General features: G+C 38.3%; 2 protein-coding genes across 3 annotated transcripts; both read right to left on the reverse strand.

Moving 5' to 3' along the window:
* Window positions 1–291: 291 nt before the first annotated feature.
* On the reverse strand, window positions 292–6065 carry zgc:154075 (uncharacterized protein LOC556929 homolog). The gene is given in 14 exon segments (XM_052091602.1): window positions 292–938; window positions 1174–1335; window positions 1425–1526; window positions 1735–1869; window positions 2005–2097; window positions 2201–2255; window positions 4204–4334; window positions 4423–4479; window positions 4569–4676; window positions 4804–4863; window positions 4981–5054; window positions 5139–5223; window positions 5350–5454; window positions 5851–6065. Coding segments are annotated over 14 exon segments (1422 nt in total). The 5' UTR covers window positions 5980–6065; the 3' UTR covers window positions 292–812.
* Window positions 6066–10725: 4660 nt separating this feature from the next.
* ttc34 (tetratricopeptide repeat domain 34) lies at window positions 10726–24295 on the reverse strand. 2 transcript variants are annotated; one of them, XM_052091931.1, is made up of 8 exons: window positions 23599–24295; window positions 15343–17038; window positions 15049–15271; window positions 14752–14944; window positions 13733–13899; window positions 13261–13534; window positions 12638–12852; window positions 10726–12404 (listed from the first exon to the last, which is right to left on the reverse strand). In XM_052091931.1, exons 1-8 carry the CDS (start codon window positions 23759–23761, stop codon window positions 11868–11870), a joined length of 3468 nt encoding a protein of 1155 aa, XP_051947891.1. In that variant the 5' UTR covers window positions 23762–24295; the 3' UTR covers window positions 10726–11867. The 2 variants fall into 2 exon arrangements, with proteins under 2 accessions (XP_051947891.1, XP_051947892.1); XM_052091932.1 differs by lacking the exon at window positions 23599–24295 and adding an exon at window positions 19825–20127.
* Between the last annotated feature and the right edge of the window lie 1045 nt (window positions 24296–25340).

The raw sequence follows: 25340 nt of genomic DNA on the forward strand, positions 1-25340 counted from the left end.
CTTAAAAAATTATATATAATAATATTATATATGTATGCAAAGATGCAACAAAAGGACTTACAAATCATAAAATAAATGCACAATTCAAAATCAACCACAAAATCAAGTGTTAACCCAGAAGTTATGTTCTCTAAAAGTAGGCTAAGCATATGTTAAACACTTTGGAATTTGAGTCAGGCATTTCAAAAGTCCATTGCTTGACCAGAATGGAATATGCCTGTTTATTTTTGCATGAATAGAGAAGACCATTATTGGAGGACAACAATGAACAATAAACATAATTTGCAGATCAAAACCTGAATTTTATTTGTCTTTGATTATGTAAAATACATATTTTTCTCAAATTGTGGACGGCACCAAATAAAAAACTTCTAATTAGTCTTATTGTACAAAATGATAAGACATGTAATTATTTTATTCTTGTTAGTTTATAACCCCGCATTATTAACTTTTATAAATGTTCTCATAACTAGTTATTTTGATAAAAATAGTAAACAATTACTAGGCATGTCAGTGGTTCATGTCAGCATGTCAGTGGTTCAAATGAATAAATCTGGATCATTTATTTAAGGATACATTTAACTATCGGTTACATTAAACATGAGAAATATGATTCAGTTCAGTGTTATTATAATTATTTAGATTTTTCAATAAAACAAACATGAATATATTGAAAATAAAGCCTATTTTCCTTCACTGGTTCATTAAAAAAAAAAAATAAATCACAAGAGAATATACATCACAAACAGACTAATTTGATTATGAAGAGGATTATGAAATATATTTCATATTTAGTGTTTTATATACATTAATCAGCTCTTCTGCTCATCACAGATCACAACTCTGTTTTCCAAACGGGCACGCTCAGCCGCAAACACCAGTCTATGACTTGCTAGTGTCTCCATAGGACCTGACCGAATCATAGTTGGATCCTTATGCTGTATTGATAGAGAAAAACCATGGTGGAAACATTAGAAATTGTCAAATTACTGAAATGACCTCACTATGAAGTCTTTACACATTAACCATATTGCTACACAAAAAGCAGCAATCTGATACTCAGAAAATAATTGCAGTTATTAAGTTTAAATTATAAAATGCGTCATTATTTATATTATAACATGCAGTTAACAGTCTATTGTAGACAAGAAAGTGCAAATGGCAAAGTCGTACCATGACAGCTGCAGTGAACGAGTTGATAAGGTGATAATCCGCAACCCCGTGACCTCCTTTACCAAAATCACCAGGCACTTCCATGTCTGCTGTGTGCTTTGTGATCTTATTAGTGAGGAAGTCAAACACTTTGATTTCATGTCCATCATATGTCAGTTCCCCCTTGAGACATAATGAGCAAATAGGTGTAATATGTAACATGGTAATGCCTATACAGTCATTAAAGTACTGAAATGAATTTAATGCCCCACCTTACTACCATAGATGCTTGTTCTGCGTAGACATATTTCTTCTGTAAACGCTACCATGGTAAAAGCAGCAGTCAAACCACCTTCAAATTCCATGTTTACCACCTGCAATAAATAAATCAATCACTAAAAGTGGAAAACCATTAACTTTTAGTCTACTTTATAACTGATGCATTTTTAAATACCAAATGAACTGTGTATGCATTCATGAGTAAAAACCAAAGAGAATGTTATTGCTGATAATCTTATAAGTAATATGAGAATACTCGAATTATGACAATACTTAAGAAGATAGAAAGAAAGATCTTCCAACCTGATTTGAGCACACATCATTATCACATTCATAGACGCAGCGGCCATAAGGTCCTGTTCTGAGAGCTTCAGTTACAGATTCAATATCAGGAATTGAGTTGGAACAAATCACTGAGACTGGCCAGCCAACAATCCCCTAATTAATGAATTAAATGTGACACTAAGTGAACTTAATAGCCATCTTCTCTACATAACTCAAATATCCTTTTTGTTACATGCATCATATGATACATTTAAAACAGAAAAGAAAAAGTAATCATATGTAAATTACTTTTTTCACTCGATCCAAGTAGATTTTTTTTGCAGAGTATGCACATTCCTCTTCTATAGGACAGTCTAAACAACGATTTGCAGCCCCAGCTGGCTAAGAAAATTATAGAATAAACATATTTTAAAATTCTCAAAATAACAATCAGATTTGTCAGTTTTTTCATTTAATAATTCTTTATACTGATAAAAAGACCAACCTTGTTCTCTTTTCTGAAGTGGCTAAGGGACCCAAAGGATGAAATTTTGATACACCTGTAAAATAAAATCTTTCAATTTAAGCCCCTAAAAAATTATTCAACAATCTCAACTTCAAGTCCTAACCTAAAACTTTATGAATATTCTTATTCATTGATTATGGTGGTCAAGGCGTGCACAACACAACCAAATTAGCAAAGCAATTAAAAGCTGAAAACACAATGGAAATAAGCCACGACAAACGGATCATATTTAAGACCTTTGTTACTATCAATCTCCACTTTCACTTCTTTTTTTTCACGATTCGCATTCTTGGTGCATATTGCGATCTACTGGGCAGGGAGGATAATTTATAGTAAAAAAGGACTTGAAAATAGACCTGTTTCTCACACACACTTATCATATCGCTTCTGAAGACATGGATTTAACCACTGTAGTTATGTGGATTACTTTTATGCTGCCTTAATATGCTTTTTGACCTTTAAAGTTCTGGCCACCATTCACTTGCATTTATGAAACTACAGAGCTGAAATATTCTTCTAAAAATCTTTGTTTGTGTTCAGCAGAAGATGTCATACACATCTGGAATGGCATGAGGGTGAACAAATGATGAGAGAATTTTCATTTTTAAAACTGTCCCTTTAAGCCACAACACAATGGAAATAAGCTACAACACAACTACATTAAGCCACAACACAACAAAAATATAAGAGAAAAGAAATAGTTATAAAACGCTGTACTTATTTGTTCTTAAGTCCTCTGTCCAATACCTGGTTGGGTTTCTACCAGAACTCAATGCACATAACTTCATCAACATTTGCTTGAATCTGTACTGGACAATAATGAGAAAATGATGTCACAGCACCTTCAGCTATTCTTGCATACCGGCAGCTCTTATGTGTCCTGCTCCTGAAAAAATGGGTTGTATGCAGGCTGTAGCCCTCACTTGGATGGCAAAGTGCTCAGGGGAAATGGTCAGTTCCCCCTGTCAATGCTCTGTTGTGACAAAACTCATGTGTTGTGTCTTAATTCCATTGTGTTTTCAGCTTTTATTTGCTTTGCTTATGTGGTTGTTGCACACATCTCTGCCACCATAGATGACCATTTAAAGGTGCATTCAGCGATTCCTAAGAAACACTGTTGATGTTCGAACTGCCAAAACAAACACACCCCTCTCTTCAGTGCTCCTTTGGAAGCTCCGCCTCCCCAAAGCAACTCTCCTGCTACTCAATCTAACATCACAACAACAGCATATATGGGTTTTGTGAAACATAGCAACATTTATGTTACCCACCTATCAAGAAGAAAAAAAGCAACTTTTGCATCTGTCTTCAAGCATTTTACCTCTCTGTAGTTTCTCCACCGCTGAAAAGCCTTGCCGATGTTGACGCGGCTCCTAGACCTCGACTTATCATAATCCTTTTCCGTTTATATTCATTTGACCTTTTTCTCTTGGTCTGTTTCTCAGCCAAATTGCCCTCTTGGAGTTTAGAAATTTCGCATCAGCCAGATTTTCAGTCAATCTTCTAATGAATTTCCCTCTCACTCTGATCCCACCTCCCCATCCTGTGCACACGCAAGAACAACACCCTATTGCTGAATGGCTTGAGTAGTGTTGTGTGGATCAGCCTGTTCCACTTTGTATTTGTCTCATTTACAGAGCCAGGGCTGTGTACAAATATTAGATTTTTTTTCACCCACAGAATGGACAGCTATGAGGAGATATTTGCAGAATTTGACAAAAAAGTGTATTAGATTAGAATTACTGAATGCACCTTTAAGCAAGAAGAAAGACAACCATGCTCCAACATTAGCAAGCCAAACATAGCAGCCATACAATGAGGTTATGCATGATCAGCACATGCAAATAGCCTAAACCCCTGAACATACTAACAGACACTGATTAAAGAAGATAAGACATTCCATTCATTCTTTGCTTCGATAGCACACTTTTCCTTCAGCTCAGCACCACCAAATAATTACAAGTCATGTTAGTTAAGTGTACCTTCGTCCCCCAACCCAATGGTTAATCAGATCCAAATCATGGCAAGACTTGGCTAACAGAGCAAAAGAGCTTTCTGCCTTGTTTCTCCAGTTTCCTCTGACGAAGGAGTGAGCAAAATGATAGAAACCCACCTATGGGAGAAGACATAGCTAAATTAAAACATGAACAGACACTGCGCACACAGTTTAAACACTTCAAGTTTATTGAAACACATCCTACCGGTTCCAAATGTTGAATGTGGATAACATCTCCTATCGCTCCGCTGTCAATGAGCACCTAAATTGTAAATTAAAATAGGAATGTTCTCCCCCTTTTCAAAGAGCTACAATTGTAAATAATGACGATTTAGAGGAAAATGTAAATACTTTTATTTTGTGGATGACAGGATCGTATTGGAGAACATGGCACACTGCGAGCATGACACCACTCTGAATGCAGGTCTAAACAATCTCAGAACAGTCTTCCTCAATAACCTTGGAAGCCATAGTATAATATAATAATATTTACATAATTGTTTCAGATGGTTAATGGTGCTGTGTGTATTTCCTTCATGCACTGTCATGACTATGCCGCAGATGTTTAAAGTGAGAGGACACTTACAGCCATTGGTTTCTCCAGCAATATGTGGTAGCCTTTCTTAGCTAAAGCCACAGCAGGGTCCTGAAGAATAATAAAATGTTTGAACATTGACCCCATTCAAAGCAGACAACTAAAAGTGCAAGCTATGTCTGTAAGAAATAAAGGAAATATGCCACACATGTCAGTGAATTCACATACCTTGTGAAGGCGATCAGGAGTGCAGATCAAAACAGCATCAGCAAACTTCTCTCTCTTTGCTATACAACGCCAATCTATGTAAAAGCCAAAGAAATCAAGGCACTTCATAAAGGAAAAAGATGCAACACTTTTTCTGTAAAACAAAAGACTGAACATACCATCATATGAGTTTTCATCGGATACTTTGTGTCGCAGCTGCAGTTTCTTTCGAGCGAAATCTTTTGGATCAGCAATTCCAACTACCTGTGAAGAATCAGTAATTGGAATAATGGTTATTTTTAATCTGATAGTGGTCAAAGAGCACTTAAAATTCAATATCAAAGCTAGATATTGTCTGTTGATTTAATATTAAAACTGAGACAGTCATACCCGCATGCGGTTAGGATAAATCACAGCATAGTCAGAATAGTTTGTCCCTCTGTTACCAGCTCCAACCACGATAACATCCACAGGTGATGCCATTATAGGTGAATACTGCATATTTATCAACACATAAACATAAGTCTAATTTTTACTAAAATCACATTACAAACAAATAGTATATGTAGATATACAAGATCCAACTAGTTTACCATGCAAAACTCTTATTCTATAAAACCCAGGCTAAAGATCTGTCAGGTTAGGACTTTGCTTTATAGGATGGTCTTTCTAGCAAACTATAAATGTTGTGATAGTTCGGATAGCTACTGGTTACCAGATTGTAGTAAATCATTAAACTTAATGCGGCAGCTTTAGACAATAGGCTGTAATAGTGTTTGCTCTGTTGAGGCCCAATTCAGAATAGCATTTGTCTTGTGAAAAAATATCGAATGCTTTGAGATATTGTCTACTCAGATAGGGGAAGTGTGTCGTGTGTTTTTCAAGAGTTACCTTATGATGTGTAGGATTACAAATGTAACGCGTAATTACATAAATGAATATTAGTAAAAACACAAAGACAGTGTAGACTGACAATGCCTGCTTCAGAAGACTGGAGCGCTCAGCTCTTTCACAGTGCATTACTTCCTTGTTTACGTTTGAGCGATGACGTTTAGGTGACGCAAGAGCAAAGCAAGGACGTGAAGATTCGTCCACCTGCGCACTTACACCAGAGCCCTTCTACGAAAGTTAACCTACAGGCAGAGATCTTCTACTACACTAAAATAACAATCTCCACGTTTTTACCACAGAATAGAGGGTAACGGTCAACTTGTGCGTTATGACAGTAAGTCACAATGCGGAAACCACACAAATGAATGGGGAGAGCCGTAACCTGATACATACATGTCGCAAAAATTGTTTAGACGTAAAACGTGTTGGTGATTAGCGGTCAGTTCATTAAATGATGAGCTGTTTCCTTGTAAAAGCAGCTTATTCAGCGTTATGTAGTATCTCCTCCAAAGACATCCACAAAAACAAAACAAAAAAAACTGTTTACTGTTTTTATATCCTAAAAGGGCTCTGTTTGGGTTCCCATCATGCACTGTAGAGTTACTGTCTTAGTTTTCTTACTGCTTTTCTTTTGTCTTTTTATTTTTAACCGTTTACTGCTTTTAGTTGTGTGGTTGGTTGTTGAGTTTGTTGTCACTTTCAGTTTATTTGATATGTAGCAATAATTCAAAGCTCATCTTTTAACTCAGTAATATGTTTGACGTGATTTGCGTGTAAATTAATGTAAGTAATTAATGATATAGTCAAAGCACTTGATGACAAGAAACGCTGTGTGTCTCTGTTCATTGATCTGTCCAAAGCATTTGACATGGTTGACCATAGCATACTAGCTCAGAGACTGATCAGTATAGGTTTGTCTCAGCACTCTGTGGGCTGGTTTATCAACTACCTCGCTGATAGGACTCAAGCTACACAAGTTGATGGCCTAATGTCAAAATATTTATCAATCTGTAAAGGGGTCCCACAGGGCTCCATTCTGGGGCCACTTTTATTCACTATTTATATAAACTGTCTGGGGGAAAATGTCCAACATGCATTTTTCCATTTTTATGCAGATGGTACGGTTATTTATTGTTGTGCAGCTACCATTAGGAAGGCGTATGAATGCTTGCAAACTGCTTTCGATATAGTGCAAGCACAGCTTTATCAATTAAAGCTTGTGCTTAATGCAGAGAAGACCAAAGTAATGGTTTTTTCAAACTCAAGGAAAAATGAGTTAGACCTGAATATTGTTACTGATCAGGGTAAAACAATTGAGGTAGTTTCATCTTATAAATATTTAGGATTTTTAATTGATGATCACCTTTCTTTTAAGCTTCATATACAGAATCTAGTAAAAAAAGTTTAAATTAAAGCTAGGTTTTTTCTTTAGGCACAAATCTTGTTTTACTTTTTCTGCCTGAAAAAAGATAGTCGATGCCACATTTCTCTCTATTATTGATTATGGTGATCTGTTGTATATGAATGCCCCATCTAAGTGTCTCCAGAGGTTGGATGCTGTGTTTCATGGGCTTTAAGCTTGAGCTTTAAGATTTATTTCAAATTGCAGACCCCTCACTCATCACTGTACACTTTACTCCACAGTGAATTTGCCTTCTCTTTCAATTCGTCGGCTTACTCACCTTTATATCTTTATATATAAGGGCATTATAGGCAGGCTTCCATGTTACATATCTGAATTTCTTTCTTTTACACAGAGTACTTATGTTTTACGGTCCCAGAAAACTATTTCATTGAATGTACCTCAAGCCCGGACAGAGTTGTTCAAAAAGACTTTCATGTTTGTTGCACCTTCTACTTGGAATGTCCCACAGAAAACACTTAAACTACAGTGTCTAATTCCCTTAAATGATTTGAAAGGTTATGTTAAAACTATAGAACATGAGTCCATCCACACGTGCAAATGTTTTAACTAATGTCACTTTTATTTAATTGAAATGCACTTGAGTTGTCTTTGCCTCTTTTGTGTTTGTTTTGTGATTGTGTGATTTAATTTGTTCTGCTATCTTGGCCAGGTCTCTCTTGAAAAATAGATTTTATATCTCAATGAGACAAACCTGGTTAAATAAAGGTTAAATAAAAAAAGCCCATATGTGTCACCTTTGCAAGCTTAATTCTGAATATATCAAACTAATTACTATGATTGTCTTACCTTAAAAAGCTTAGCCCAAATATAATTTCAATTGAATTAGATTGAATTTCAATTGAAGTCATCAAGACTTAAAAAGTTATATTCATTTATATTGATCAACTTTATGTTCTGAACTTTCCCTCTTTAAGTTGACACAACGTAACATTTTAAGGCAGCATGAACAAATCCTTTTTAAGATGAAACTACAAGATTTTTTAAAACTTTTAAATAATTACACACTATAAATTATATTACGTAATATAGCAAAACAGTATTAACAGCACTGGACAGAAATGGATAAAACACAATAGCAGTTTACACATTCAGGTGTCGTACACTTCTATTTGTATAACACTGTATATGTAAAAGGGAAACATTGGTAAAGAATAGAAAAAGTATTTATATACAGTATACTGATAAATTATGTGCATTCATAAATATGATGCCAGACAGATTAAATTATTGTGTTATCAGCCATTATCTGTTTACACTTGGTGTGTCACCAAGCATTTGAGCAGCTCAGCAGCCACTTCAAAGAGGTTGGTGACGACACAACATTGGTTGGGTGGTTTCACTTACAATGACTGGACAGTGTATAGAGAGGAGGTGAGAGACACTGAGGTATTTCAAAATGAGTAGTTTGCAGTAACTGTATGTTATTAACATTCCATTCTTATTTAATCATGACAAACTATACATCATAAGAAAGGTCTAATACTTCAGCTTTGATATTTAGCCAATGTTCCACAATAGAAATGTTATTGCCAGAATACTTTCTTAATTTATGTCAACATCTCAAAATATCAAAGTGAGAGTTGTGAAAATGAAACTTATGAAGACGCATGTACCTATTCAGTGATGTAAACTTCCTTTGAGTTGTCCCAGGCTCCAGTGAACAACATCCAATAGAACGTTTAGTCCAACAGTGTGAACATTTATGGACATTTTGATATATTCTCATATTTACTTCATAAAGAATTATTATTTATGTCAGCAAATTATGCAATATGATCTGCTGACACACTGTAATAATTTCATATGATTTCCAAACCTCCACAAAGCTCGAAGAAGCACAAGTTAATTTTGCTGTCCAAATATGGTCAAGATAAAGAGGAAGTTATGACATTAAGCATACCTAAGTGCCCACATGACAGGGACTTCCCCATCCCATACCATAGTGGGATACATTACATATCAAGCATATAACAAATCAATTGACTGCTGAGACTTATTGAAATTAGACGATTACAAAAATATATATATTTTTCTATTATTTCCATGCAGTCTCTGTTATTAGTATATGATTATTGACAGTTCTGTAGCTGTAATTGCAGAAGAGCTGTACACCTGCTATCATCTTCACCTGTCAATAATCTGCGTTCTGCTTCATTATATGATTGGAATCCACATGAGATTATTAAAGCACACTGCTATAACAACTCGATTATGATTGGAAGTAAAATATATGCACAAGATCATGTTTATTATTCTGTATTTAGGCGCTAATGCTTTTTGCGGCCAGAACAGCAAGACATGATTTTGGAAAATTATTCAAGAGTTTTAAAGTGATCATCCTCAAATTTGAAATAGAACATGATCAGACTTGTGGCTTTGCCCATTATGTTTCTATGCATCAACAAGGTCAGTGTCATATATTATTTCATATAAATATTTATGGAAAAATAAATAGCTGATCACTTTACAATAAATGTAAGGTTTTCTAATTACTTTTATTTATTTTTACTCTTTAACAACAAACTTCCAAGTGTCCCCTTTCAAAAGAGACCAACATTTTGCATCTATTACAATGTAGGGATGAACTACAGCCATTGTATTTTGAGTATATCATTTTGGGCTTGTGCTCAAAACAAGGGGGTGCACGAAAACAGGTTATGGTGCGGAAACTCTTAACGATAGTTAATAAACCTGAATACCTCCTCCTTAGTGGAGAGTGGGAGAAGTTTTATGAGCATCTAATAAAAGAACCACAAATCTGAAGAACAGCTTTATTCCACAAGATATCAGGCTACTGAACAGATTTGCCTAGCATTTCCATGTTTCTTTCCCCTCCTGAAATCATAAAACTTCTATTGGGAATTATGGATATAATGAACCTGAATATCTATTCTGTGTTGCTCCTACACTGTCAATTTGTGGAAGTGTTAACATTTATTGCCTGTGCCTAAAGGCTGAGTGTATTTCTCAGCCTGTGTTAAATGTCCTACACAGTGACATAAGTCAAACAACAACTTCACTAAAACAAATAAAGAATTAGTTTCAGACTTTTAATTATGATCTTTTAGCAATCATTTCTTTCATAGCTGATAGTGTTAAATGTTCTTATATAATTTACAAAACTATACCATAATAATAGACTGTACAGTCAAAATACCAGAAGAAACATTTAACAAACAAAATGTAACTTCTCCTCCCTGTCCAGGCAATATCCACGAACAATAGGCCTTATCCATGTAAATTTCTTAAATATACAAAAGAATTGGGAGTAATTTCCGCGTAAAATTGAGCTTCCCGAAATCTTTCCACAGGATTCACGAACGCTTCGTACTCCCCAGATTTGTTAGTACAACTTGTGTGTGTAAGTGAATTCAGCAGAAGAAAGAAAGTCATACACATCTTGGATGGAATGAGGTTGAGTAAATAATGAGAGAATTGTCCTTTATTGGGTGAACTATCCCTGTAATGTCACATAATGAAAAATAATTTTCACTCACCTCCCTTATTTTAAAGCAGAAATCGCTGTTATATTAAGACACTTTTATTGGAAATGAATGGGGTCAATAGTATATGTACATGATTTATTGATAAAATTGCTTACTAACCATATCTGTGTTAAGTATGCGATCAAAATCCCTTCAAAAGTATTGCAGTCACGGATCAAAAAATAATAAGCGTGAATCAAAAAATAAAAATAATGAGTGCAAAAATAAATAATAAGTGCAGATCAAAATAATTTGCATAGATCAAAAAATAACAAGCATGAATCAAAAATATATAAACACATTTAAAATATGCTGTGCTCTCTGACAATTTTGCTCATATTTTCATTTTGTTTGTACACTTACGCTGTATTTTTATTTGCTTTTTGTTTCAAGTTCTTCACTTGGTTTCCCAAAACTTGTGAGTAGAATTTTATATAAATCAGGGGGCGATTTGCATCCCTATTGTTCCACTAGTTCTTGATCGACAGCTGCTCCTCTAGCCAATCATTCGAAGAGGGGAGGTAACATCACTCCAATGCAACTCCGATGGGTGCTGCTCAATATTATATTATTTGTGGTTGATAGATACGCTGCTTGTGTCTGTTTTGAGTATTTTCTGCCAGCTCTAGAAAACAGTGTTGTCCGAGTAGGCCATTATCATAGTCCGTTAACACATGTATCGAGTCAGATGAATTTAGTTAGTAGAGTCTTTAGTATAGGCATTATTTAAGACTTCCTTGTTTGTAGGTTATTGGCTGCATATCTAAAACAAAAAAAAACAAGGCTGGGTTTGTGTGGATGTTTGATGCATGCTTTTCTAGCTGTACCAATATAGCCGCGATTTCAGAACCCAACTTGATATGCGTTTTTGGTAACCAACAGCATTCTTCAAATGCTGTCATTTGAGCTTAACCTGGAACATTCCTTTAAGACCAATTATAAGAAACCAAATACAATACAACACAATAACCTACTGTATTATTGCCATTTCTATGATCATAAATTCTTACTGGTATGTCTGCCATATTAATCATTCTTAATATGAAGCCATAACTGTCAGCTGGTTCAACTTGCACAATTAAACATCTCATCATCATACCTCATCTCTAGTGGACTGTACATGGGCCAGAGACCTCTCGTTTTATTCTAACCCTCAGCCTACGCAGTTCTGCATGACCACAGTCTACTTTAAGCCCAGTCTCTATCAAAAGCCAAGCTTTGTCAAGCTGCTGCTCTCCAAATTGCTGCAGGGCAAAGTGCAAGAAAAGTTCAGCAATGCGTTCTCTTCCCAGACCAGCCTCAACACACAGAAGAGCCTGTTCTTCATGCAGGTCCAGGGCTTTGGTAAAGTCCTGTAAGCCAGACTCCTCACGGGAACACAACAGAAGGCTGCAACCTCGACAGCAAAGGTCCTCTGCCCACACCCTATGCTCCTCTCTGCTGTCTACATCGTGGCCATGGATGACCTTATTCAGATCAGACACTGCCCTCTCATGGAGGCAAAGGTGGGCCAGGCAAGCTGCACGCTGCCTAAGGTATTGAAGCTTCACCTCATTGACAGCTCGCACTGCCAACGTCAGCAGGGCTAAGGCATGCTCCCACTGGCCACTTTGAGAGACACTGCTGGCCTGCTGAGATGCTGCCTGGAAGCACAGATATTAGAATTAAAATCACTTTATAAGTCACATAAGAGATATAGTCGAATTTGCCTTGAGTAATAGCACAAGAACAAACCATATCAAAGCAAATTTGGTTGAATTTATTTACTACTGGACCAGCCTGTAACAGCATGGAATTTCATACCGGTCTAATCTGGTCTTTCAGCAGGGAGTGCTGTATCTTAACTTCTGTAATATTTTATTGGACCAGTGATTACCTGTGCCAGGCGTTTTCTTTGAGAGGACTGCAGAAAACAAATTAGAAAGTCTAGAGTTGCTGGTTCTTTCTCAGCCACTGCACTCAGATAGTTGGCTGCCACTGAGTAGTTCTGTTGCCAGGCATTAACCACACCCCATCTGGCCTTAGCTGTGGCATCCCGAGGCTCCTGACCAAACACCTGCTTCAGGTGTGCACCTGCAGCATTCACCTCCCCTGTCAAACATCAGTTAAAAAAAATCCACTTTGTAAAACACACTTTACTTAGACTTAAAACATAAAGTTAATTAACATGTTGTTCTAAATGTGTATGACTTTCTTTTTTCATGTGGAACACAAAAATAGACATTAGAAAGACTGTTATCCTCAGTTATGATTCACTTTTATTTTAAGGAAAAAAGATGCAATCAAAGAGAATGGTTCCTGAGAAGAACATTCTCCGTTACAAGAATGTCATACAGGTTTGGAACGACATGAGGGCAAGTTGCACAATGGCAATTATCTTTATGTGAACTATCACTTTAATTCAAAATATATACTCTCAGTTTAGTATAACATAATTTTGTGTTCAATTAAGAAACCCAAAAGGCCAAAGGACTGACTCAAATGTTCTTTACTGCTCACCTTTGGCGAGTAGTGTATCTATGTACAGGAGGTGCCACCTGGGATCCCTGCAATCAGTGTTCATTAGTGCTCCACCAATCAAAAAGGCCTCCTGAAGGTGCTCCTCCCGACAGGGTACTGGATTGGCCAACAGAATCTCTAATAGGCAGCTACGACATTGCTGACCTAACCATTCACTGAGGAGCTTTCTTGCTTTGTCTTTAAGGGACAAAATGCTCTGAGTGACCTCCTCAGCACCACAGTGAAGGGCAGCAAGTATGTCTTGTGTGCATTCCTGGAAAATGATCGATATGTCAGTTAACCACCTTATAAGAAAAATTTATTTTGTAATGAGTGTCTGTTACATCAGCCTGATCAGTTACATCTGATATTAAAATATCATGTGACATGAAGCGAAAGAAAAACCATGCATGTAAATTCAGTGGTTAACAGAGCTGATTTCAGGTGGAAGTTTCTGTCTTTGCTACCCAACCTTCTGTTGATTCAGCATAAGATAAGTGAATCCTCTTCCACACAAAGCCTGCACATGAACTGGCTGCTCCTTCAGGATCGCAGTAAAGTCAAAGATGGCAGTCTTCCACTGGCCCAATAAAGCATAACATCTTGCTCTCTCCAGCAGGGAATCTATAGCTCTACCATCTAAGAAATAATGAGTTAAAGGGATAGTTCACCCAAAAATTTACTTTCTGTAATTATTAACTTGATGTTGTTTCAAACCAATGTAAAACTTTGATTCTTCCATGGAACACAAAAGGGGATGTTAGGAACAGTGTTCCCTCAGCAACCATTCACTTTCATTGTATGGAAAATAACATTTTGCCTAACATCCTTGTTATGATCCACAGAAGAAAGAAAGTCACAAGGATTTGGAACAACAACAATATGAGTAAACTATGACAGAATTGGTCATTTTTGGGTTAACTATTCACAGGGTTCAAGGTTAATTTTTTCTCTTTCTTAATGAATCATTTCTGTTAACTGATTATGAGACTTACATGCAGTACTGAAAGTACAAATATCAAGATAATATATCATGGAAATCAATTACACAATCGAGAAACAAAAATTTGCAGAGCTGAAGAGGAAACAAATTTTGGAACAAAACAAGAAATTACATCAGTTAGATACAATCAGTTGTGTGAATTCCTGTTAGCATACATTTGCATTTTTTCCATCCCCTATTATGTAATAGAATAATGTAACAAGTATAGTTACAATTGACATTGGTAACTGTTACATCCCTGGACATATATTAAGTGTAATTTATTTGAATGTATTTTCTCGTTGGGGAGGTGTTACGTCCCCTCTCCTGCCTCAGATGTGTTGTTATACTCTGTTGTGAATTTGCTATATATCGCTTGAGATTGCATCCTATTGAGTGAACTGTTGTTAAAAGGTAATATGATAACAATTTTAAGAGTAATTTGTAGTGAATTACTTTTTTGTGTAATGTACCCAACACTGAATGGGACAGTAACAAGACATATTTACCTGAAGCCATTATGGCGATGGACAAATAGGCTACAGCTTCCCTTACTGCACTTTTGCCTTGTTGGTCACACAGAATACGTTTTGAGGCAGTGTGACAATGTTTTTCTAGAAGTGTTCTGTCTTGTAAAGCTGTTACAGATAGAAGGGGACGTAGACAGCTAGTGTCTCCAGAATTAATTAGCTTCTTTAGGAGCTGTAATACATGAGACAGAATAATATTGTATTATTATAGAAACACTTAAAAATTCCAGTGCAATTTAACTGAGGGGAGCTGCTGGTGAAATACAAGTTTTTCACCTGATAGGCATTATAGAGGAAGCCACGATGTAGCTGCAGTATTGCAAGGCGTGCAAGAATAGGTGGCCGTGGAGCTGTATGCTCAATGTTAAGAAGAAGACGGTAGGCCTCCTCAACACGACCCAGCTGATACAGAGCATCTGCTGTGAGAATCTGGGGTCCATCAGCACTGGGTTGTAACTCAATTAGGAGAAGAGCTAAAGCATGCACACCAACTGCAGTTCTGAAACAGGAAGTCCAATAAGAGATAAAGACAATGAACTTTTGGTCAGAATCAGAAAGCTGTAAATGTACCTTTGCCTGATGGTGGAGTGGTTCTGCTCCTTCTCATGTTGTGCTCTGTGTGGGATTAGCTCAGCTTTCTGCTCTCCAGTCCCCTCAAGCATGACTCTCCCCTGTTCCATCAACACAGTGCACAGCAACCCACGGTAGTTCCATGGCACCAGGCACCTAACAGTTAGTGCAGTGTCCTGCAGCTGTAATTGGCTTGCTGTAACATAATCCAGAGCAGTCAGGAAGTATGAGTCAGCCATCATACGTAGGATTCCCCTACCGCAAAGTGCACGCACACAGCTGGGCGGGTGAGGAGTGTTATGCTCAATCACTGCCTGGAAATCCTCCAAAGCGCCTTTATGGTCTTCACAGAAAAGACGGGAAAACCCCCTGAGCACTTGCACTGTGTTCTGGTAGCTCTGCTGTGCTGGAGTGGCTAGCTGGCAGCTTATGGAAAGCGCTTCTCTATGTTGCCCACGCAGAAGAAGGCAGTCTGCCAGACGCACACGCAGCTCCCGACCTCCTCCGTCCATCTCTAAGTGACAGAGAGCTCGCAGTTGAGCAATAACGGGATCCAACAACTCCACTCCTTTTGATGAGCGTATGTCAGGCCTTGCAAGAACCACCTCCCTGAACTCTGAGACACCCTTCTCCGCCTGTTGACGCAGTTGGATACGAGCTGCCAACCCTATGCCATTGTCAAAGAAGAGGCTTTGGAACTGCTGTCTCGCTGTTGCTGGATGAAGTGCAAAACTGTCACCCAGGTCTCTGCAGACTTCGCTTGCTCGTCCTCCTGCTGAAAAATGGGCAACTGCTCTTCTCATCAGTAGACATGCTCTTTTCTCTGGTGCCATTACCTGCTTAGCATATTCGTTATGTGAGTTGGTCTTGACCTGTGAGTCACCAACCTGAAGAGCCAGGGACAAGGCTTCAGCACTTTCTGCAAACTTTCCTGATGAGAACAAAACTGCAGCTTTAAGTTCTCTTACTTGAATATCATCTGCTGAAATGGCAAGTAAAAACTCAACTGCTTCATGGCGATCAACGTCTTCACTCTTTTGTGTGCAATTCATTGCTTTCACCCTATGGTCTTTAGTATGGAGAATAGAATATCCCTGAGACATTTGCTCACAAAAGGCTTTAATTAATAACGGCATGTGCTGAGTTTGTCTTTCTTTGACAAGTCTAATAGTTTCTGATTTATTTCCACAAAAGGCCTGCAGATAGAACTGTGGACCTTTAGGGTTGTGAGGATCTGAGAGCAAGCAGGCCAGTGCTCTTGTTAGCTCTAGAACTAACCGTGTGCGACCCTCAAGCCGGGGCATTTGTTTTCCCTCTAGGAGAGCGGAGCACCGGGCAAAGATCTCATCTGAGCCATGACCTGTCCCCTGCAGGACAGACTCCATTTTATAAAGTGAAGCAGAAATATTATTGGGGCATAATGTAGACAGAAAGACAGCGACAAGACCTTTGCTGAGGCCCTCGATTGAATTCTGTGACACTCCATCAAGCCAGGCCTCCAGTGTTGCGATCACCTCCTCTAAATGGCAAGTTTCAAGGCCACGCATGTGTGCAACAGTGGATCCAGCATGATTCCAAAAGGCATAGGTGTACAGAGCTGCAGCTCTCCCCGGATCCCCAGAGGACAAGACTTTGTCCCCCTCTTTGCACAGTTTAGCTCCTTGATGTAAGGCATTCATCTCCTCAGTCTGTAATCCTATTCACATTTGGACAACATTATCTCCACAGAGTTCTTCAAAGACATTTTGTTTAAAGTACATTACTGAAAGGCATAATCTGTCCTAATCTCAACTCTGACAGCACATATACTTCACCCAAACGTCTATTTGATGTGTGTGTGTTTTTATCTGGAGGACGTATATTTTAGGTTGTTTACTCATCTGCAATATGACTATAAGATGTTTCCTCGAGGATGTCAAAAACTATTCATCAGATGTCTTTGAGATGTTTATGATCTAGAATGTAAGTAAATATGCTCTTTTTAAGATATTTAGTAGATGTTAATGAGATTGTGATGCTTTACCAGATGATATGCTCTTAAACACGTGTGACACCGCGCACACATGCATGAATGTTGTATTCTGGCTTTGCTATATGAAACGCATAATTAAAATTTATTTAATTCAACTGATCTCAGTTCAGGAGATTCAGGGCTGCCAGAAAACAGGTTAAACTTTCAACGTACAGAGTAATGTGACCAAACAACATGGCGCCGAACACAGAGGAGTTTGTCTTTGGGAGAAAATCCAACAAAACAACATCTGGTAAGAAACCTAATTACGTTTTTACATTGAAATCTGTTTGATTTTTTTAAAATTTGAGCAATTTATTGCAAAAAGCCACGCTGCTAAACACAATGTACTCTAATGTTTACCTTAGCTAATTTTATCCTTAGAAATCCTATATTTACTGTGCATTATCACACTATGAATCAATGGGTTCATCCAAAATCTGAAAAATGTTGCATTCAGAGGCTTAATATGGAGTTAGGATGAAAATACGGTGCATTTTGAACTGTTCAGAGACTAGTTCTGACAGACAGCACACTAGAGGTTAATTCATTCACTAAAGGGATACAATAGGAAGTAAGGGAGCATCCTATAGCTCTCTATGCACTACAATCACTCCTAAAATCTGGCCAAAAGTTATTTTTCAGGAAAATGCACACAGCAATCACACTTGGGTCGCTCAGGAGGTTAAACAGACATCTTGTTGATTTACATGTGCTATCTGAGATACTACTAACATACAATGGAGTTAAAGAGGTCATGAAATGGAGAATAACATTTTCCTCGATATTAAGACATATAGGCCTAAGAGGTAACTGTACTATAAAAACATACTGTAATTTCAGAACTAAAACTATAGTTTTTTATATATATAGGTGTTTATATATATAAACACCTATATATATAAAAAACTATAGTTTTAGTTATATATATAGTATATATATACTTTTAGTTATATATATAGTTGCCACCCTGCTGAAACACCTCATGGTAGCACAGTTACTCACCTCAATCCAGGTGGCGGAGGACAAGTCTCAGTTGCCTCCGCTTCTGAGACAATCAATCCATGCATCTGATCACATGGCTTATTGTGCATGACACGAGGAGACTCGCAGCATGTGGAGACTCATGCTACTTTCCATGATCCATGCACAACTTACCACATGACCCATTGAGAGCGAAAACCACTAATCATCACCACGAGGAGGTTACCCCATGTGACTCTACCCTCCCTACCAACCGGGTCAATTTGGTTACTTAAGATACCTGGCTGGAGTCACTCAGCACACCCTGGATTCGAACTAGCGACTCCAGGGGTGGTAGTCAGCGCCAATACTCGCTGAGCTACCCAGGCCCTCTCCCACCTGCGCTATTTTTAATTGTTGGTGTATGTAAACATAGGGCATCTTTGACCGCTTCAGTGACAAAGACACAGTTTCCAGTGATATGCGCCTAAGTACACCTACAGTATGTATGTGCGTCATTTCACTGTTCTTTGGACTTTGTGTGTTTGTGTTGTTTCACATGTCAGTGCTGATTGTTTGTGAACCATCATAATGTGATTCAAGCTTTGCAAATTAACTGTTAATGAAGGATGGACCAGTTAATAACACTTCAAAAACAATTAAATAAACGTTTTAATTCATGAATATTTCAAATGTCATGACTGTTTGACAGATTTATGGTGCTGAGTGTTAACAGTGAAATTAACAGTTTAATATATTCCGATGCAATGTGTTAGATGTGTGTTGTGTGTAAACCTGCAATTCCGTTTTATAATGTTGTGGAGCTTGTTCATTCTCTTCCAATTGAGTTTGCTGAATTTGAGGGACTACATGATGTAGCCAATCAGAACAGTGGGTGTTTACGTTGAAGTTTTAAGAAGGCACTTAGGCCAAAACAGAGTGTTTCAGACAGGGCCAAAAACAGGGTGGAAATTGATAATGTATTACTAAATTTAGATTTTTTTTTTGTTTGTTTTAGTGCAAAGCAAACTTTTATAACATTACCATTGGACCTCAGGGAAGATAATAAATAAAAGAAAAAAAAAATGACCCCTTTAAATATGAATTGCCTTTTACATTTTCGTTTTTTAAATGAAAATGTTGTAATTATTTACTCATCCTCTCAAAGTTCCAAACAACCTGTATGACTTGCTCTCTTCTGTGGAACACAACATAATGTTAAGTAGAATGTTTGCCTCAGTTACCATTTTTTTTCTTTTTATGAAAAAAATTATAATTTCTGCCTAACATCTCTGTGTTCCACAGAAGAGAGAAAGTCATACGCGGGTTGGAACAACAAGAAGGTGAGTAGATGATGACAGAATTTTCTTCTCTTTTTTTCCCCTTTCCGATGAACCATCACTTTAATGAATGTCACCATAACAATTTAACACAAATAGAGATCCATAATAAATATCGTCCATAATAAACATGCGGTCGTAAACACCTTTTCGTTGTATTTTACTCACCTATAATGTCTGTGAAAGGGTAGTCCAACAACTCTGGTCGACGCCTGCAGTTTTTTTTAGATGTCAAAGGCACCGCAAAGTATATTTAGTTGGATTATCGATTAATCATTTACATGTAGCCAATTTATCCCAGACATACATCAAATAAAATCTATTTGTCAAAGACGAGCTTTATGTTCAGACCAGGTGCAGATAAAAGAAGCGCTTTCTGAAACTCAATACGTCGACCCCATAAGTGAAAGACAGTAAGACAAAACAAAAAACACTTCATTTAAGACTTAGACATTTTGTAAATAACCAACGACTCGTAATGTATAGTTTTGACCAGATGCTCGCCTGCTTCCTTTTATATATATAAAAAAAAAAAAAAACACGGATCGGCTCGAATTACAAGCATCTAGTTAAGTTGCACATCGTGTCAGTCTTCGTTCAAAACTCGTGTCATGAAATGCTTCAGCGACGAATAGGAAAAAACTGTTTAGAGAGCTATATTATCTTTATTCAGTCAACTGTTTCTTTTATGTGTTCCACCTAAATTCCAAAAGCTTTCGTAACACGCTTCAGCCAGAATGCGTTCAGTGGTTTCTATGGAAACGTCAAACTAGACAGGGCGATGACCAATTGAAAGTGGTCTACGTTCTACTCACTACGAAAGACGGAGCTCTGAAGGGAGCATGACATCAGTTTAAGTGTAGCCTTCACTAAAAGTTTGTGAAAGGGCCCTTTTGTGAAATAATCAACTCTCTTACTTTTGTTTGGAACAGCATTTCGAGTGGCGTCCTCTTCCGGAAGGGCGCATAACTGCTGTTTGGAAACGTCCACAGTCTCAGCAAATTTAAAGCAATATTTGGGGGTCAATAGAAGTCAAATGGATAATTCACCCACAAATGAAAATTCAGTCATTGTTTACTCACCCCTGTGTTGTTGTAACCTTATAATATCCCCTTTTCTTAACACAAAAGGAGAAATTTGGTAGCTCAGCGAGTATTGATGCTGACTACTACACCTGGAGTAGAGAATTCGAATCCAGGGCATGCTGAGTGACTCCAGCCAGGTCTACTAAGCAATCAAATTTGCCCAGTTTGCTAGGGAGGGTAGAGTCACATGGGGTAACCTCCTCATGGTCGTGAACATCCCACCCTGCAAAAGAACTGGTTCACTGCAAATTGAAGCCAATGCACTGACTTTTATTTTTAAATTAATTACACATAGCAGCACATGTCTATATTTGAAACGTCTAGGTTAACCTCCCTCCGTTCCCTGATGGAGGGAACAAGACATTGTTTCGAAGAAGCGACACTAGGGTTCTCTCTGTGGAAACTTTTGCATCTCTGATCTATGAGAAAAGGCCAATGAGAAATTGGCAGACAGAATTTGCATGTCCCGCCCCCAGACATACGGGTATAAAGGGAGGGAAATGTGTCTGTTTCATTCAGGATTTTTCTGAGGAGCCGACAATGAGGTTCGGCCACAACAGTGGCTCGGTTCAGCAATGTGGCCAGGAGGACACAACATCTTGTTTCCTCCATCAGGGAATGGAGGTTACATCTGTAACCTAGACGTTCCCCGTCTGTCGCTCACTTCGACTTTGTGTCGAAGAATTGACACTAGGGGTCCAATTTAAATCCGTGAGCCTTGTACGTGTACTGCTGACACAGGAGCGGGCAGGTATTTTACGTGCCAAAGCGATCGGCTGTGCCAGGCTGCACGTACCCTTCCCCAACAGCCCATAAAATTGTCAAAGCCTTCTGGTTCTTTACCCCCGACAGGGGGGAACCAGGCAACATGCCAAGCATGGGAGCAGGCTGCACCAGCCGCGCCTTTTCTCTCTCTATGTTTCTCGCATAGAGTTAAACCGGCTGGGGCCATCTTAACGCTATAATACGAAGGCGATCTTTCCCAGTTTTCCTATTCTTTCAAGGGGGAAAGACCCGGCTTGTGTGTGATAGGCCAACTTAATGGCGTCCACTACCCAGTGGGAAAGCCTCTGTTTGGAGAAAGTGTTTCCTTTCCGCTGTCCACCAAAGCAGACAAAAAGCTGCTCAGAACACCTAAAGCTCTGCGTGCGGTCCAAGTAGATACACAAAGCACATACCGGACACAGCAACGAAGGGGATGGGCCTGCCTCCTCCCGGGGCAGTGCTTGCAGGTTCACTACCTGGTCCCTGAAGGGAGTGGTAGGAACCTTGGGCACGTAGCCCGGTCGCGGTCTTAGGATCACGTGAGTGTCTGCCGGACCGAACTCCAGGCAGGTGTCGCTGACAGAGAACGCTTGCAGGTCCCCGACCCTTTTGACCATCGCCAGCCTGGTCGTCCTCAATCCCGTGGGAAGAAGGAGCGACGCGGGGGCGGCTGGAGTGGCGTTCTTTCTTAGGAAGGAAAGCTGCGACCGCAACGTTGCCATGGTAAGATTCTCGCAGTGAGAACACGAACCATCCACAAACGCTGCCTCGGTGTGATCGCTGCCCAGACACACAAGGCAGCGCCTGTGACTGTCAGGAGCGGAGAGCACTCTACCACATCCAGGAACTACACAGGGGCGGAAAGATATCTTTCTGGGCCAGAAAATCCAGGGCTACTTTTTATTCCCAGTCTGCCCCTGATGATACGTATTGCAATACACGTCACGATTCTTGCGATACATCTCAATATCCTAATTTGATTAGATTATGAATCAATTCCAATTTCAATTCCAATACATTTGGGTAAATTTCAATTAATTGTTAAGCTTATAATTATATAAAATCACATTATTATTCTGTTAAAACTCATGTATTATTTGAGCTGTAAATCATCATTTACAGCACTTGTTTAAATCTGATTTGACAGTCATGTTAGGGTTTTAGGGTTTGCTGACATAACATCATCATGGCAACAGAGTTGTAAAATTGCCTATAACTTTACACAAAAGAGGTTAGTAAGTGATTTTATCACACTAAAGGCATGTTTTTTGGCTATACTTTTGAAACAGTGAGTATTTTAACATTTATGGATTGGCTTTTTTTGAAGAAAAGAAAGGATGTGTCGATATGAATGTTGGTTGTAGTCAACATTATTCCACAAATGCTGTTGATTGAGCTCAAATTGTATTGAATAAGGAATATTTCTTTAAACAGGGAGATCACCTTCAATGCTTCTTTTTTTCTGAAATAATACATAAATATGATGTGGAGAGTCACTGAAGATATTTGGAAGAGCAAAATTATGTTTCATATTTCCCAGAGCAAATAAGTTTCTTAGAAACATACTATAACCATACAGCTTTGAAAATATGCTTGGCCTATATAGTTGTATACAAGCTTGGAAAAACTGCACAGTTTTCAAAGACTACAACAAAAAACTGAGTCAGAATGCTTTTGATCTCCAGTGTGGTTCAAACAGAAGTGAGATAAACCATCACAGGAGGGGAATTTCCTTTTGTATTGTTCAGAAGCCACAGTACAATGCTGACATTCACCAAACTTAATGTCAGTACTTTTCTCTGCCAGGACTCTTTTCCTGTCACATTTTATGTTAGAATTATGTGGAATCTCTTCGTTGTCAAGATCTAAACCATATTCCACACATTCATCAATAATTGTAAATTTATGAGTCACGTGACACATGCGAGGATCAGATGTGTGAATGGCAAGCTCTGCGCACTTTGCTAGTTTAATACTTTTTATGACATAAACCAGTGAGATTCTAAACACTCTGTTCCATAACTGTTCTAGGAGGACAATATGTCAAAGAATTCAAAATCCTCAGACTCTGGAGACATTAAAAGACACTTACGTGCGCCAGCTGACACCCCCGAGCAGGCCGCAAGCTTGGGAGTCGATTTAGTCGGGGAGGTGCAGAAAATGCGGTGGGAGATGCTGAACATGTCGGCAATGCTGATGAAGATCGTTTCTAACTTGGAGGATCTTGCTCTGATATGTCGATCGATCACTGCCATGGAGGCAAAGTTCACTGATGTGGTAAGAGTGGGGGATGTCGAGAAATGGAATGATTATCTGGAGTCATCAGTGGGGGAATTCTCTGCTAATCCGCTAGCACCCAAGGTGGATTTGGAGCATGTCTGGGAGAAGTTGGATGACATGGAGAACCGTAGCCAGCAGAATAACATCCAAATTTTGCAATGATGTTCCTGGAATTGAGAATAGATGCTAATGATGGCTGTAAATCATTTGCAAGTTATTTTGTGGTACTCACATTGCAGCCGAGTGGACCGACCCACTGAACATTCACGGCCTAGCAGCTGGAGTTTGTTTTGTGATGTAACACTCATTCGGGACAGTTTTGTCGGTGAATCTGCATGTTCTTTGTGCTTATTCTGCTTATTGGCTGGAGTTTGTTTTAGAGATTATATTTTGTTGTGCAATTCTGTCTCACAAAATTTGTATAGAAACACCGGACTTTGGCAATCCGATGGCAAAATTGTCACGAGGGCTCTCGTAGGCAAACATGGACTGTTTGAGTTTAGAGTGATGCGCACATTTTACTTTTTTCTGTTTGTTTGGTTCAGGGGGAAGTTTGGGGTTTGATTTGTTGCACTAATGTTGGAATGTGGTCTTTATAATTTTATTTCTGACACACAATCTATTTTTTCTCATATGTCAAAGTGTCAAATGTTAGTATTAGTGGATTGTCTCCAAACACATAGAATGTGATTGGGTTGGGGTCCTCTATAAAAAGAAGCAAGGTTATTTATTTTCTTAAACATAATAAATATGATATAGTGTTTCTTCAAGAAACACATCTTTCCCCTCAGGAATCTGAAAATTTTGGGAAGATATGGGGTTGACATGTTTTGTTTAGTGCTGGATCAAGTAAGAGCAGGGTCATCATTACATTGATAAGTAAGCATACACAATTCAAATGTCTCAAACAGATTAAAGATAAATTAGGAAGAGTCATTACAGTTTTTGCTGAAATTCAGGGGTAGTCTTATTTTTGGCTAATATTTACACACCTAACGTTGATGATCAGGGCTTTTTATAGATCTTGAAGGGATGTTGCAATCCGCTGGCACCCCTCATGATATAATATTGGGAGGAGATTTTCATCTTTTGATCTTTTGACTCAGTCCTTGATCATTGTGAAGCAAAAGTGTGTAAGCCCCTTAGAGCAACACTGACACTTCATAGTTTGTGTAAAAAATCTTGGTCTTACAGATATTTGGAGACTTTAGAACCCATTTGGCAGGGACTATACATATTTTTCATCAGCCCATAGGATTTATTCTAGAGTAGATTATTTTTACATCTAAATCCATCATTTCATCTGATGTTGATTGCTCAATTGGAAACATTTTAGGTGTTGCCACATATGAAGAAAAGGAAATCATATAGTTGGCACTTTAATGTATCCCTTTTGCAAAATCCTGAATTCCAACAAATGTTAAATGCTGAAATCAATGTTTATATGGAGACCAACTGGTCCTCAGTATCCTCTGTGGGCGTGGCTTGGGAGGCACTTAAGGCTAGGCCTAACCAAGATTTTATTTTATTATTATGCATTCAGTCTTCGAAATT

Source organism: Xyrauchen texanus, chromosome 25, assembly GCF_025860055.1.
Source record: "Xyrauchen texanus isolate HMW12.3.18 chromosome 25, RBS_HiC_50CHRs, whole genome shotgun sequence".
In the NCBI taxonomy this organism is placed as follows: Eukaryota; Metazoa; Chordata; class Actinopteri; order Cypriniformes; family Catostomidae; genus Xyrauchen; species Xyrauchen texanus.